The 14,428-nt window shown below is 46.7% G+C and overlaps 1 protein-coding gene across 8 annotated transcripts in view; it reads left to right on the top strand.

Annotated features, from left to right (window-relative positions):
* The window catches only part of PHACTR4 (phosphatase and actin regulator 4), a 79,068-nt gene that overhangs the window by 48,212 nt on the left and 16,428 nt on the right, over positions 1-14,428 (top strand). Inside the window, exon 1 of one of the 8 annotated variants that reach the window (XM_074894157.1) lies at positions 6,478-6,800. The exons of the other annotated variants lie outside the window; for them this stretch is intronic. Within the exon in view, the coding sequence (XP_074750258.1) occupies positions 6,755-6,800 (46 nt within the window). The 5' untranslated portion in view covers positions 6,478-6,754. Of the gene's footprint in view, positions 1-6,477; positions 6,801-14,428 lie in introns of those variants that run through there. 8 annotated transcript variants of the gene reach the window in all.

Below are 14,428 nucleotides of genomic sequence, written 5' to 3'. Positions count from 1 at the left end.
TAGGAGAGTGTTCAGTTGTACGGCTGCAAAAAGTATTCTTCTTGTTGAATTTAAGTGCCTTAAGCCAAATCTATCTGCCGTTTCTTTTAATTTCTGAACTGTGGCAGGGAATTTGGGTGTCTCTTCCAAATGTATCTGCTCGAGATGATCAGAAGCTGAGACTGTGTGCCAAACTTGCCTTGCATTTTAATAAGGAGCTTCTAGCCTAGTCAATAATTAAAGCAGAGCAGGTGCGGTGGGGAAGTTGGGTGTTCCCCAAAAGCTAAACCAAGGCGCTTTTGTAAGTCTCCCTGGGCAGAGCCAAGTGAGTGAAGGATGGTAGGATGCCCTGGCACTGGCTGGCTTTGTGCAGTAATTTGGAAAAAATGTAACTTCAGACTGAAGAGCTCTAGGTGTTGAAGGATAATTTGGCTTATTGGTGCGGTGTGCCTGCAATGAGCCCTTTGGGATGGCAGAGGAAATACTAAAATGTTTTGCTGCAGTTTCATCTTCAGATACAAAAGAGCAAGTACGCTTGCTGGGATTTTTGTGGAACGTTAAAAAGAGGAAACAAGGCTTTTACAGAGAAATCTTGCTGCCTTTTCAGCTAGCGCATAGGCAGAGAGGCTTTCAGCTTAAGCCGTGGTTTGGCATCTTGTAGGAAGAGAAATTTGGGATCATGAATCTTTTAATGGATCGGAGCCTGTGGACCTTGACCTATACATTGCAGACTAGTTTCTAGAGTTAAATACAGTGCTACCCCTGAGGGTTAATTTCAATTTAATCTAATCTGAGAGGTTTCATATTTACTGCTATTCTTGCTGTTAATTTGCAATCTCCAGTGCTTAACAGAGTTTGTCCCATCGGTTTTATAGGTGGCATAGATGGGTTTACCACTTGGCCAAAGGACTTGGTTAGTTTGAATAATGTCTGTATAAAGCTGTAAAATCTTGTGTGAGTTAGGTTTGTCCAGTAAGGTAGTTAACGTGGGGGATGTGACTAACACATCTGTACTGCAGCCACTGGCTTAGGAAGAGCACTGTGTACTTGTGCCAGTCCTAAAAGCACGTGCTGAGTAGTGGTTTGAAAGGAGGGGGATATATTTTTGATTTGTGCTGCAGCTCTGTTAGTTTTGTCACTCTTTATTTCCAGTGTTTTGCAGTGGGAAGCCTTAGCTAATGTCAGTTTATATGTTCTTCTCCGAGTATCTTCGTTTTTGCTGCAGGAGAAGGTTAAACAAGAGTTAAGCTAAATGCCATGCCTGTTTCTTCCCTAAACAATGGAATAATTAATGTAATTTTCTTCTCCATGTTTTTGCTTAATGTGTTCCTAATAATATAGCTGGAAGTGGCAGATGGGTATCCTGCCTCCGAGTGCTTCACTGTTGGGAATATGCTGATGCTTTGCTGATGCCTGATGCTTCGCTGGAATGTGTCCTATATCTGTGCTTCATTTGGCTTCTGACCAGTGTTTCTTTTAATGCTGCTTCAAGGTGCTCCAAAAAGTAGTTTGTCAGCTTTGGAGATTCCCTTGCCTCAAGATGGCATAGCCATGAATCACCACGGTGATCAAGTTAGCCAAGATGTGACTGAATCTTTAATTTTGTCAGGATTACATTCCTTAGCATTCCCTCACTAGTAAACAAGAAAATATTTAGCATGTGTTATAATTACAGTGAATGGTGAGGAGGCATCGAAGATGATACGTTTTCAAAAACGTGCTCTCATTGAAAGTTGCACTTCCTCCGCTGGAAAACAAAGCTGGGGGATATTTTGGCCTTAAGCTTCTCTTGGCCCCAAGGCCTACTACGCAATTTTCTTTAGCCTGGTCTTTGAGACAATTAAGCGATTCCTTGTGTTCCAGCCACCCGCTGTGATCATGAGGCTTTTCAGGAGCACGTCCTCAGCTTTATTTTCCCTTCCTAAACGTGAGGCTGGACGTGCTGTCAGTGAGCTCGTTGGCAGAGCCTGCTGCTGACCCTAGAGCAATGCTCTTCCTCCAGCTGTGCTCCATCCCGGTCAACATCTGGGCTGCTGGAGCACATGGGTTGCTTTTCCCCCCTTTCCCCCCCCACCAGTACATACGTGGTGGCACCAGGGCAGTCCCTGCTGTGCTAGATCCGCTGCCCTTTGCTTTCTGAGATGGAGCAGGCGCTATCGCCATGCTGACTAATTGGTGGGGACAAGGGGACTGGAATGCTCTGGGAAATAGGAGTTTCCCTCTTGGAAATGTCACAGGAAGCATGGAGGAAATCATGTGGTTTAGGAGTGGTTACCTCACTTTTCTGTCTCATCCGAACCAGCGCCCTTTCATCAAAGTATACAGAACCTAAACAATGCGATGCCAGCTGGCTTATAAATAAACCATTTTCCATTTCCACACCGGGTATCGGGCTGACTTTTGATACCATGTGAGGGGAAAGGAAGAGCGTCACGTTGTGTTGGCTTGTGACCTTTCAGATTGACTACCCGCACGCTTCCCCTTGGTCTGCTGTCGTAGTTAGATGTGGGAGAGAAGCAACTCTCCCACATGCTCTGTTTCAGAGCACAGCTCAGAAATGGTCATCTTTGTAGGCAGCCAGAGCTGTTAAGTATATATAATATATTTTTAATATTTTCCTTTTTCTGCCAAAGCTGCTGAGGATTGCTAGCAAACAGATTGTGGTGAAACGCATCCAGAGTCGTGATGCTGCCACTTTTTCTTCTCCCTGCCAATCCTCCTGGTAAGGTGGTACCATGGGCCTGTGTTAGTGTTTCAGGTGGGTGCATCTCCAGCAAGGAAAGAGCCTTAAACGTCCTGTAGCTCCTGCTGACTTTTTTGCTGATGGGCTCTAAAGGAAAACGCCCAGTATCACTGGTTTTAAATAGACAGCTCCGTCTGCATGGATGGGATAATGCAAGAGTCCTTTTGAATGTTCCTGTGGCTGAATCATGGAACATAAATGTCTGAGTCACTGTAGATGAATGTGGTGTTTCACGTTGGTGTGAACTGAAATGTGAGCAACAGTGTTTTTATTAAAGGAGCTAATATTTGTGCTCATTATGGGTTTCATTAGATTTTAAAGTGAAACAATCTAGAAGAGTTCCTTTTACGATGTGTATAAACAGACTATTAACATGTGAATACTGGGTTTTTAATGGGATGCTGCTCTGGATGGAGAGGAAATGAAACTCCAGAGGAAAGTGATGTACCCCACTTCTTGGGCATTTGCTGCCCATAACCACTCCTCTTGTTCTGTTTTAGCCATCTGACTCTCCTGAAAATCTGTAAAATTTTCAAGTAACTGGGATTTTTTTGGTTACATTTTTAGAAGAAAATATTGAAGGGACTATCAGGCATATCCCTTTTTGCTTTCCTGTAGAAAGCTCTTTGCTGTTCTGAGCTCTTCCTTCTCATAAAGGTCTTCACCTGTCCCTGAGGAGTAAAGACTTTGCTCTGGTTTCTTCTGGTTGCTCTGCTGCTAAGTCAGATGGCCCTTCTGTGTTACGATGGGAATTTTGGACATTCATTACTTGTCCTTGCTTGAAACGTGGATTTTCCTTTATCCTAGATGTCCAATTGGATGGGGGCTGAGGTTTCGTCTCTCTGCTGTTGGTAGAGCTGAAGCAACCTTGCTAGACAGGGAGCTAAACCCTGTGCCAGTGCTCTGTGCTCTTCAGGTGCTGCTGGCAGGGACCTTGGCCAGGTTGCTTTGTCCCATATTTTTCCCCCACTGTGAAACAAATCACTATGGATGCAAAGGGTTACTTAAGAGCACAGTAAGTATGGCTGCTCTTATGCTTTATCCTTGGGCCGGAGTTGAGACAGGAACATTTTTTTGGGATGTGCAGAATTTTCACCTTTCTTTCCAGAGGTGGAACTGAAGGATGGACTGGCAGGTTTTTCTGGCCAGGAGTCCACCTTGAAAAGAATGATGTTGGTGGTACTTTTGTTTTGGTTTTCTGCAGTTTTCTGCATTTTGTCAGCCCTCTTCTGGTAGGGTTTTTGTTCTTTATACCCCAAAGCGGAGAGAGTTGTGGCTGATAGCCCTAAAGGATGTTTGAAGTCCAAAGCCAGTTGCAGTTTGAAATGTAGATTTGTATCTCTTGGCCCCTTGAGCACCACAGCCCTGTTTCAGAAGCAAATATTAATGCTTCTGGTACAAACTTGATTACAAGTGCCTTTGCCAAATAGCCTTGTTACTCTTTTCATGATGGTTCGTAAGGCCTGATCAATGATACGGAAATGTGAAAGGGCTTTATTTCATAACTGTGTTTCCACAGCCTAGTGTGTTACCGTGTGGCACCAGAGTAACTGCCCTGTGTGCTCCTGGACTGCAGCCGCTGTGAATTTAAATGCATTTGTTTAAATCTTTCATTGAAATTTAAGCTAATGTTTCATGATTTACTAATGTAGAAATAAGGGGTCAGGCATGTGATTGTGCTGCGGTGCTTTAACAACCTACCGTGTGTCATCTGTTCTGCAGCAGAGCTTTGTGCACTCTTAATTCAGAGAAAATGCAATATAAAATGCAACGGCTTTAATCTCCTTGGAAGTCAGGCAAGTCTAGATGCAGTGTTTAGCGTTCTGTAGTGTTCCCAGATGCAGGGATATTTTTTCCAGACCTTCTTCCAAGCTGGACAGCTGATTTACAGACTTGGAGAAGTCTTGCAGGCTCTATCTCTGAACTTTGTGGGTCTCTGCCAGATGGCAGCATATTTAAATGGCTTTAAAATGGCTTTTTCTTTGTTTCAAAGCAAAGAGTCTTAAATGAGGTGGAGCATGCCTGTGAATCAGTATGTTAATTGCCCACAATGAAAATCAAAAGTACTTGGAAGACTGACTGCAGTGGCTGACCAGACAGAAACGCAGGCTCCTCTTCCGAGCGCAGAGATGTCTGGTGGTGGGAGGCTGAGAAGAGCAGCGCTTTCAGGAACGTCCATGTGTTCTGCGCGAGGGAGGAGAGCGCTATTTGCTCCTCCACCCCCGTGTGTCTGCTGATCCCTTGCTCCTCCACCTGCTCCTGCCGCCGTGCTCTTGCTGTCCGTGGGGATGGTGGTTTATCTGCTCAGCACGCAGGGATAGGGACGAGCCGGGTGCAGGTGGAGAAGGTGCAGAGGTGTCCTGCTTCCTCCGGTGTTTTCACAGCTGTGCTTCGGAGGAGAGACATGGGTTTGCAAGTTGTCCGATGGCATGTCTAGTATGTTAATAGAGGAACTAAGAGCATCAATGTCTTCCAGGTGTGTTTGTGGCTTAGGTGGAGTTTTATTAGATTTCAAAACTACCCCCTTCCCTCTCCTGGGGTGTGTTGGCTGCAGAACTGCCTCCCACTGTGACACGTGGCTGTGAACGGCGATCTCCGCCGCTGCGAAGCGGGCGTTCGCTTTGGGGGTCTGTTCTGACTAATGTGCAGCATTGATTGTTCCCAGCTGCACCAGCCCAAATCGACAATCTTGGATTTTGTTGTTTCCCAGAATAGAAGATTTTTTACTATTGGGACTGCTGCAGTAGTGAGCTTGTCCTGAAATCTTCCTGGCTGCCTGAGCGATATTCGGTGGTATTGAAGTACTGCGGCTGCTGGCCCGACAAGGACAGGGACCTTGAGAGCTGCAGCAAATCTTGGTGCGTTTAAAACCGCTTCTTCCTCCAGTAGGAGAGAGCAAACCTGGCTGGGTCAGATGGGTTCACTAGTGTGATGCTGCAGCAAATTCCTGTATGTTTTTGAAAATTGTTTTTCCTTTTCCTCGGAGTTAAAATTAAGCTTCTGGATGGTTAAAGGTTTTCCCGCTCCTCTGTGCTATGGTGTACAGGGGTTAGAAATGATCTGTAGGTTCACTGAAGTCCTGTAATAAATTTTGATGAAAAATTCAAGAATCCAAGTGGACATAAACTCTGGAAATCTTTGTTACTGTGATGCAAATGTTGAGGGGGATATTTGTTACCTCAACCAGCAAGATGTGACACATGAATAAACAAACTCTTACTTTCCTTGTTGAATTTAAATTTTCCTTTGTTAAATTTAATTTAAACAAGAAGACACGCTCCCTGCTCCTACTTTCTTCCTGGTAACCTTAGCAGAGAGAGGAATTGCTACGAAATTGTATTTTTATTACACGTCTGGCTAGATGCGTGTCAGCTCAGGCACTCTTCTTGAAATTCCCTTTACTCGGGATAGTGCAGCTCCTACAACAGTTAGAGTACCATGCTTTCTCATTCATGACGGCCTTGGTTTGTATTTTGCAGGCTCAGGTACGCTCTTACCTCCTTGATCCCGTTTGGGAGGTGAAACCTCTCCGTGCATTGGCGTGCGTGGTTTCTCCAAGCCCTTCCTTGAGCAAAACGCCCCGGTCTCCCTCTCTCCTCGCTCCCGGCTTTTCTCTCTTCTTGCTAAACTTGATGCGAGGAAGGAGCGAGGGGTGTTGATGATTTGGATTATGCAGCTAAGTGGCTGGAGCGTGGCTGGCTGTCTCCTCCCCTTCCTGAGCTTTGGCCCTAGCCAGCTCGGCTCTGGAATGACAGGCATTCCTGTGTGAAGGGAGCTGGCACGGCCGCCTATTTATGAGATTCAAGTGCCCGGCCATGGGGCACGGGGAGAGCAGGACCTGCGCTGGTCCGTCGGACACCCATGCCGTTGCCTGAGAGTTGGCAGCCGCCTCGCTCGCCGGGCTCTTTCCTAGTCCGAAGCGTGGATTTATCATTTTAAAGGACTAAAGTGCTCTCTCAGGGTAGACTTTTTTTTTTCCTCCTCTCTTCCCCCTCCCGCCTTCTCCCGGAGAGCTGCTTAGAAAAGAATCTAATGGGGCAGCCGCACTTCTCGAGACCGGTAAATCCAGCTGCTTTTGGTGAGTAATGGAGGGCAGGGGAGAAGGAGGCAACTTTGGGGCTGCGGCAGGGCAGGATTGCAGGTGAAACGGAGGAGTTGGGAGGAGTGGAATGCGGAGCTTGTGTAACCTGCACCCAGCTCAGGAGCTGGGAAGAGAAACCAGAGAAATAACTCCATTTCCTTCCTTTCTCTTACTCATGTCACATGCAATCGCTGTGCAACACGTTCTGCTGATCTTCAGACAGGCTCCGAGCTGCCGTTTTTAGGGATAGCCTCTGCCTTGCCCGGCCAGGTTTAGGGACACTAGCTTTGCAAAGCGCTTGGACAGCGCTAAAATTCACCTGAGCGGGGTAGGAGCCAGCCCTGATAGTCTGCCCGGACCGGAGCTGCCCAGGATTGCCTCCTTGTGTGTAATGCCACCCAGCTTTTTGGGGCAGCTATAGTAGTTTTGGGGGGAGAAGGAGCTTGGCAGTCCTGCTTGTTTTCTCTCCCTGCTCTGCGAGGTATCTGAGTAACTGGCAGGCTGTAGCAAACACAACCTTGCTTTAAGTCCTGGCAGTAGCACTACTCCAGAGCGCTGTGTGTAGGTCAGTGTTATTTCCAGGTCTCTGTCTTCGGTGCTGTTCGATGCCCTGACTATAAGAGGAGACTTTACGCATCGTGCTGTTCCCTTTTATCTCATACTGACTTGCTGTCAGCTGTCTGGGCTGAGTTACTCTCATCCGTAAAGTAGAATTATCTGATTTTGAGAAACACTTGCCATTTGCCCATGGAGAGCTCCCTGAGATACAGTGGGTTTTTGCATTCTTTTTCACTTTTATAACTTTGAACCTACCAAGTATTTTTAGGGCTCAGATAAAACCAGTCATTCTCCTTTCCCCACCCCCAGTTCACTCCAGCTAGTCTTGTTCAAGAGCTGCTAAAAATAAGTGGTATTGAGAGAGTGGAAGGGAGAAGTAAAACTTCAGTCGTCTTCATACTGTCCATGGGAGACTAACAGCATCTTCTCCTTGGATTTATGCGCTGCTAGAAGCTGGCCTGTTCAGTCTTGGGCTCTTTCTCTCATCAAGCACCCGAGACGGTGCTAATTTTCAGGGGAGTGGGCTCGCTTGGTGTAATGACGTTGTCCTTTGCCAGAGACTGGAGGCCAGCAGACGTGGTGTTTCCTCAACTGGTCATTTGCTATCTGAAGTCGTTTTTCATGGCACAGCTTGCATAGTTCCTGCTGAATAAATTGTGAACTTGAAGAGGTGGTTCTCGCCTTAACTTTGGCAGGATGCTGTTGAAAAGTCTTGTGAAGATTATGGTGATTCCAAACGTACAAAAGACAGGGAAGCCGAAGGCTGGGACTGTTTGAGGCTGCTTTGTGACCACAGCCTTTTATTGCTTTAAAGTCAGGATTCATTTCTTCCCTGGACCATTCAGGAAATGCACATGAAGTTTTTAAAGCTATTATAGGAAGCTTAGAAACATTTACCTAAAGTGCTTTTTTGATACTTTAACAACATTTCCCTCAAAAGAGTCTTCGTTTGCTTTTTGAATTGTAGCTGTTTGTTTGAAAGCTTTTTGGATTCTTAACTGCTCTGCCCGGCACAACAAAGCGACAAGGGAGCCGAATTATTCTCCAGCCTGTGCATCAACACTGTTTTGGCAACGGGCGGGTTTGTTAGCCGGCGAGGATCCCGCGCAGGCTCCATGTTGCGAGGCAGCGGGTCCCGCTGTAGCCTTAGGTCCAGGCTGTACCGTCAAACGTGCGGTGTTAGGTGTGTAGTGAGCAGCCACGTCCTCAGCAGAAGTTCCCGGTGCACCTTCAGAGCTGGTGTGATAGCAGAACTTCAGGTGTGTGTGTAACTTAAGAAAATAAAGGCGGTTAAGCAGAAGTGGTCAGAGTTGCTGCTGTGGCACTGAAGTGCCTCATTTGTCGGAGTGCTTTTTAGCTCTCAGCTAAGCATTTACACTGTCTTTTGCTGTAGCACAGTCTCACTGCTGCAGCTCTGTCTGGATGTGAGCCTTGAGGCTATGACTGTGAGACAGAAATGCCCAGTGAGCTCCTTATGAACAGAAACTCCTGGGATTTGTGGAAATCCTGTAGTAACTACTACGGTAAGAGATGGATCAGGTTCTGGGTGAACTGTGGCTTGCAGATGGAAAAAATCTGGCTCAAGCTCGTGATTTACATGCTATGCAAGTCTGGTTACAAAGCAAAATACTGATACTTTCTTGTTTCCTTTGTGAGGATGAGTCTTAGTGAAAATAGAATTTAACAGGTCTTACATCTCTGAGAAGGGCTGGGGCAGAGAGCCTGTTGTAGTCAGGCGGTGGTGAAACACATCTTTTGGAGTTAGTCTGCTCTACCAACTCTTGGATGTCTGCAGAGATGTTTTAGGGAGAAAAGCAGCATGTTCTCAGTCTTTTCCTAACTGCTTCAATCTGCAGTCCTGTCCTGGGGCTCACTGACCCTTCATGCTTAAAGGATTGTGCCGTTTTCTTCATGAACACTAGAAATCAGTAGTTTCCCTCCTAGGCATATAGCAATATAATGTGAATTGTCAGCATCTGGGATGCAATTCTTTGATTTCTTCACAGCCTTCAGTCTTGCTTTGTTAGGGTCTCAAACTCGGATCTTGAAGTGATTTTTAGCTTATGTAATGGTGTGCCAGTTAAAAACAAAATAAAACTTCTCCATAGCCATACTGGATTTTGATGGTGTGTGGCCCGAGTTAAAATGATTTAAAAATTCACCAACACTAATTCTGCAATGACCTACACTTGATGCAGCTTGGGTTTAGGTTTGTTTTTAGAGTGCATCAGAGGTGCTGCTATCTCATGTGCTATTGCAGGTATCTTCCCTATGAGAGATGATCCTTAATGAAAGAAATGCTTTCTGTTTATTCATGTTGGTGCCTGAACTCTCTACCGTGCCTTTTTCTAGGCTGGTTTCTGCATTGCTGTGCAGAAAGGTATTTTGGGGCTTGATCTCTGAAGATGGGGATTAACTGTATTTGCTCACGTGATGGCTTTTCCTCCCTTGGACCGTGGTGTGACCATTAAACCATTACATTTCTAGGCTGGTATTTCCTAAAGGTCAGCTAGATAGCTGCTTGCTGTTGTGAGTGTCCTGTGTGCACGGCAATGGTGTGAACACGTGTGGTATTTTTAATTGACCCCACAGATCCTGGCTCTGCAGGTTTGACCCATTGAGAGTAGCAGTAGAAGTGAAAGCTTTACCATCTTTAATGGGAATGGCAGCCCCAAGCCTGAGGAAAGTTTTGGGAGCAGATGACACATGCAGCACCGCAGCCACTTGCTGACTGCGTGACGAGCTTGGAGACCAACTGCGAGTCTCCATCTTCCACTGAAATGGTTTCTCTTCTCCGGAAAAAAACATTACAGCAGTAGATCACCACCCCCCATGTTCTTGCACAACAGTTTGCACCTACCACAAGGTGCGGTGGGAGAAGAGGTTTTTTTTCTGCCTGGGTTTTAACTGCAAGACTGGAGTGTAAATGTGTGTAGCAGTCTGCAGGGGGAGGGTTTGAAAGACCAGCTGGCCAGGCGTACTGATGGAGAATTGCATCCTAGCTGCTTGGCACTGCTGGAGCTTTCTGCCTTCTTGTGTCTCCGGGCTGTGCCAATTTTGTGACGTTTCCCTAGACTATTTCAGTCTAAACATTTTGGGTTAACACAAATCTGCTGTTTAAACAGCTCAAATTCACCTGCTTGTTTTGATGGAACAGGATCAGGACATGTTAAGTGTTTCAGAGAGAAGATCTGAAATGGCAGCAGGCTCTGGATGGGAAGCTGGGAGGTAGCAGCCAGGGCACAACTCCCTCCCCAGACCTGCTGGGTCCCGGGGGTCTGTCCGAGGCCTGGCAGGCTGAGTGCTCCAGGCCATCTGCTCCAGGAGAAGCACCCGCGCTTGCCTGCGGCCATGTGCAGAAGTTGCAGTAGATGTTTTATTCTGGAGTTTTTCTCAACTGGGGCAGTGCGTTAGGCACGGTGTGCTGGTGCCAGGGTGGGCTCTGTCTGGCCCTCGCTGCTTCAGGGTTGCTTTTCTGGAGTGGGTACTTCATGTAGCTCTTGTAGAAAGGTTAAACAAGGGTGTGCTTTGGCATGGGGGCACGTTAGGAACCTGCTGAATTGGAAAGCTCTTGACCTTCCAATTGAGGACTCCCCTGGGTTCACCTGCATGATCTTATTTAACCTTTTTCATAAATTTTAAAAGGTTTCTCTGGCCTGCGAAGAAGGTGAGGCTGGTCTCTTAGACAAGACTTGCCACACAGGTGAACAGTTGTGGTGCTGAGCAAGAGCTGGGTTGGGCGAGGGCATCAGCTTCCCGACGGTTCTCACCCCTCACTTAGTCCGGTTCATGTTTTTTTTTCCCACTTTCTTTCCCCAAGCACTGTGCTGTTGTCCCTTAGCAGTTTTCCAGTGCATGACTCAGATAAGGAGGGGCTTCTGCCCTGCGTTGCAAGGTGGCTCAGGTACCCTCCTGTACCTTGTGGAACAAAGCAAGAGGAAGCAGAGAATCCACCTTGCCAAGGCTCACTTCACAGTGAAGGCAGGTCGGGCAAGAAATGTCCTTTCTGCACCATTTCATGGAAATTTGAGCTGGAAATGGAAGGCAAGGTCCTTTTCTGAGGGAGTATGAGCATTATCTAATGTGAACAATCACTGAACAATGAGGTTATTTAAAATACAGATCAGTAAAGCACACCTACAGCTGCTGATCCACCTGCTAATTAGCAGTAAATGTAACTCATAATTGCATCACAACAGACTGTTTTAAATGTCTGTGTCCATGTGGTAATTATGGATGGTAGAAGGAAGAGTGCTGTGGAAGGGCATTACAAGCTCTCCTGTGAGCAGTCTGTGCTGCAGAACCAGACAGAATAGATCCTATTTTATATGAGGGAAATTTCTTTCATGGCATCAGTATTGCCCCGTGGGCTGTCGTCTTGGGTGTTCACACTGTTTAATAATGTGTGTCAAGTTTTATTCTACACAGAGCAGAAGGAATGGTGAAAATGATGTGGACTGGGGTTTCATGCTGTGAAGGGGTACATGGTATGCCTGTCTTCCCCTCTTGCGTGGCTGTTTTTAGATGCCGAACTGATTATAAAACAGCAAAACCGAGTGTTTTCATGTTGGACAAGACCTGATGCACAGCACAAGCCTACGAGCAGTTGGTAGCACGGCTGGTGGAGTAGCACGGCAGAGAAGCAAGAACTGAGTTATTCCATATCGATGCTGAAGGTCATTGTGAAACCTAGCTGTTGTATTAACCTGCATGATTGCAATTAATGGCAGTCAGGCACCTGGTGCGAAACTCCACCCTGAGATGGTATTTGGTTTGACAGCCAGACCTGGACTGCAGAAGCTGCTGAAAGGTTCTTCCTCCTGGAGTAAAACTTGCATGTGGGCTCTCCCGCACGCTCCCTGCGTTTAGCTGCTCCTGCTTTGGGGATATCGTGTGTCTCCTGCAGTTTCGGCTCATCCTTTCACGTCCACTGCTCCTCTGTGGCTGCTCGGAGGTGACTGTGGCGGGGGAATGCTTGTCGTTCTCCCTCTAATTGGAAATGGAGACATCACAGCTTGCTGAGGTCTCCGTTCATTAATCTGTGGTTGAGTTTTCTTTTAATAACTTATTTTGCTTAGTGCAGCACTCTGACACCTTGGGTGGCAGGCAGCACATAAGTTACATTCCTCAGAGCAATTGAGAGAAGGGATGTGTATGAAGTGAGTTGGTACGACTGCCTTCAGCGCTGTTACTGCTCTTGGAAAGGTGAGGGAAGTGCCTTTGTGTGGCACTTGGGATCCAAATTCAGTCCACAGCTTGTGCCTGGCAAGCGGTCTTGCCTGCCCCGTAAACTCTGGGAACGCTCTGTTGAACAAAGTGAATACTGCTTTTTAAAATTACATGTACAACTCCAGGGCTAATGTTCTAGTCTCTGAAGAAAGTGCCTCCAAACATCCAGACAATTCATCTTAGGTTTCTGGGAGCTTGAAATGCCTTTTTTTTTTTTTTTGTCCTCTCTTCCTCCCACCCACCCTCCCTCCCAGCAGAATATCACAGAATAGAGCCACAGAAAATCACAGATCGGTGCTGACATCTTGTATGTTACTTTCCACCCAAATTCTCTCTGGTTATGAAGCCAGATTTTTTTAAGAAGCAGCTCAGATGCTGAGTTGATTTTGCTTTTTCAGATAATGTTGGCTGGCATCAGCTTTTCACTGGTCCTGAGTGAACTTTCTGTTAGGGGGCTGATTTAAAAAAACAAAATACAGCCAACAACCAAACCCCATCAACCACCACTGTGTGAAATCTGGAGTCCTGTGACTGAGAGGAGAGAAACCTGTACAGAGCTGGAAGGGTCATGGATTTTAGGTAAAGTCTAAAATGGCCACAATCAGCTTTGAAAATCATTTTTTCCTGCTGTTTAGCACAATGGTGCTTCGTTGCCACTCCAGCCGCTTGGTAAACCTGAGTCCTGGGCTAGTTTCCTTCATCATTTGGTTGAAGAGCATGTGATCTAGATCCTGCTACTGAAATACTCTCCAGTTTCCCTTGTGCTGCTAGCAAGGTCTCTGTTCTCCCATATTATTCAGCGATCTTCCATTTCATTTGTGTTCAGACTGAAAAATTGGGGTCTGTCTGTCCCGCAGTGTTGCACAGTGACAGCCTGTCCCCAGCCCAGCTGGCCTGAGCCCGCTTGGGAGCCCGTGGCTGGGGCTCCCCGTGCTTTTGAGGCTTCCTGGGGTCTGAAATCTCACGCTAGGAAACACCGCGGGGTTGCAGGTAGAGCTCCACCAACACACAGCTATTTTTTCCTGGTTTTTTGCCCTGTGCTGAATCTGCTCTTCCCCGTTTTGATAGGAATCCGCTGTTTCAAATCTGGGTCTGTATCCTTGGTGGATATTTGTAGGATATGGCAGATACATTATTAGCTCTTTGTCCTATGTGCAAAATAGCTTTTCCCTAAAATTCCTTTCCCAATCTCCTAGCCTCAGGAGATGGGATTCTTGGCTGAACTTTCTGCGTGGCCTACGGGGTATTGTCTTTTCTGCAGGCACGTCATACAGGCTTGTCTGAAGTTGACTAAAAGGTCTTTTGTGACCCCAGAAGGCTTGCAAACTCCAGAACATTTGACTTAGAGGCTCAAAAATAAGACGCGCAAGTGCAGTTTGTAACGCGGCGCCTCGGCCTGTGGTATGCGGCGCTTGGCAGGACGGCGGCGTAGGCCTGTAGGAAGTCTCGAGGCTCTGTTCTCGGTACTGCGTGTTTTCATGGAGTTCTGCAACACAGCTTGGGTGCTCCTCTCTTATGCAGTGCTGAAGCCAAGGGATTCTCAGTCTGTAAATTAAGACCACGAAGCAGGCCACCAGCTGGCTTCACTTAGGTTGTGTGCACTCTGATATTTTTTTTTTTTGCAGGCATTGCTAGATTCTGCTGATTGTAAGTGTTCCCTTATGTTTCATCAGATACCCAGAAAACAGCAACACCAGGCGAGCCAGAATTGACAGTCACCAGCTTAGTGTTTCATGCTCTGGTTCTGCTTTGCAAGTTGTTTCTTTATGAGCTTTTTTGTTGCGGCAAGTTGGGGGCTTTTTTTGCGTGTCCTTTCCCACCTCCGTGTCCTTCTTGTG

This window comes from Strix uralensis, chromosome 25 (genome assembly GCF_047716275.1).
Source record: "Strix uralensis isolate ZFMK-TIS-50842 chromosome 25, bStrUra1, whole genome shotgun sequence".
NCBI lineage: Eukaryota > Metazoa > Chordata > Aves > Strigiformes > Strigidae > Strix > Strix uralensis.
Note: the sequence above shows the minus strand (reverse complement) of the source record. Positions and strands in the feature narration are given on the sequence as shown.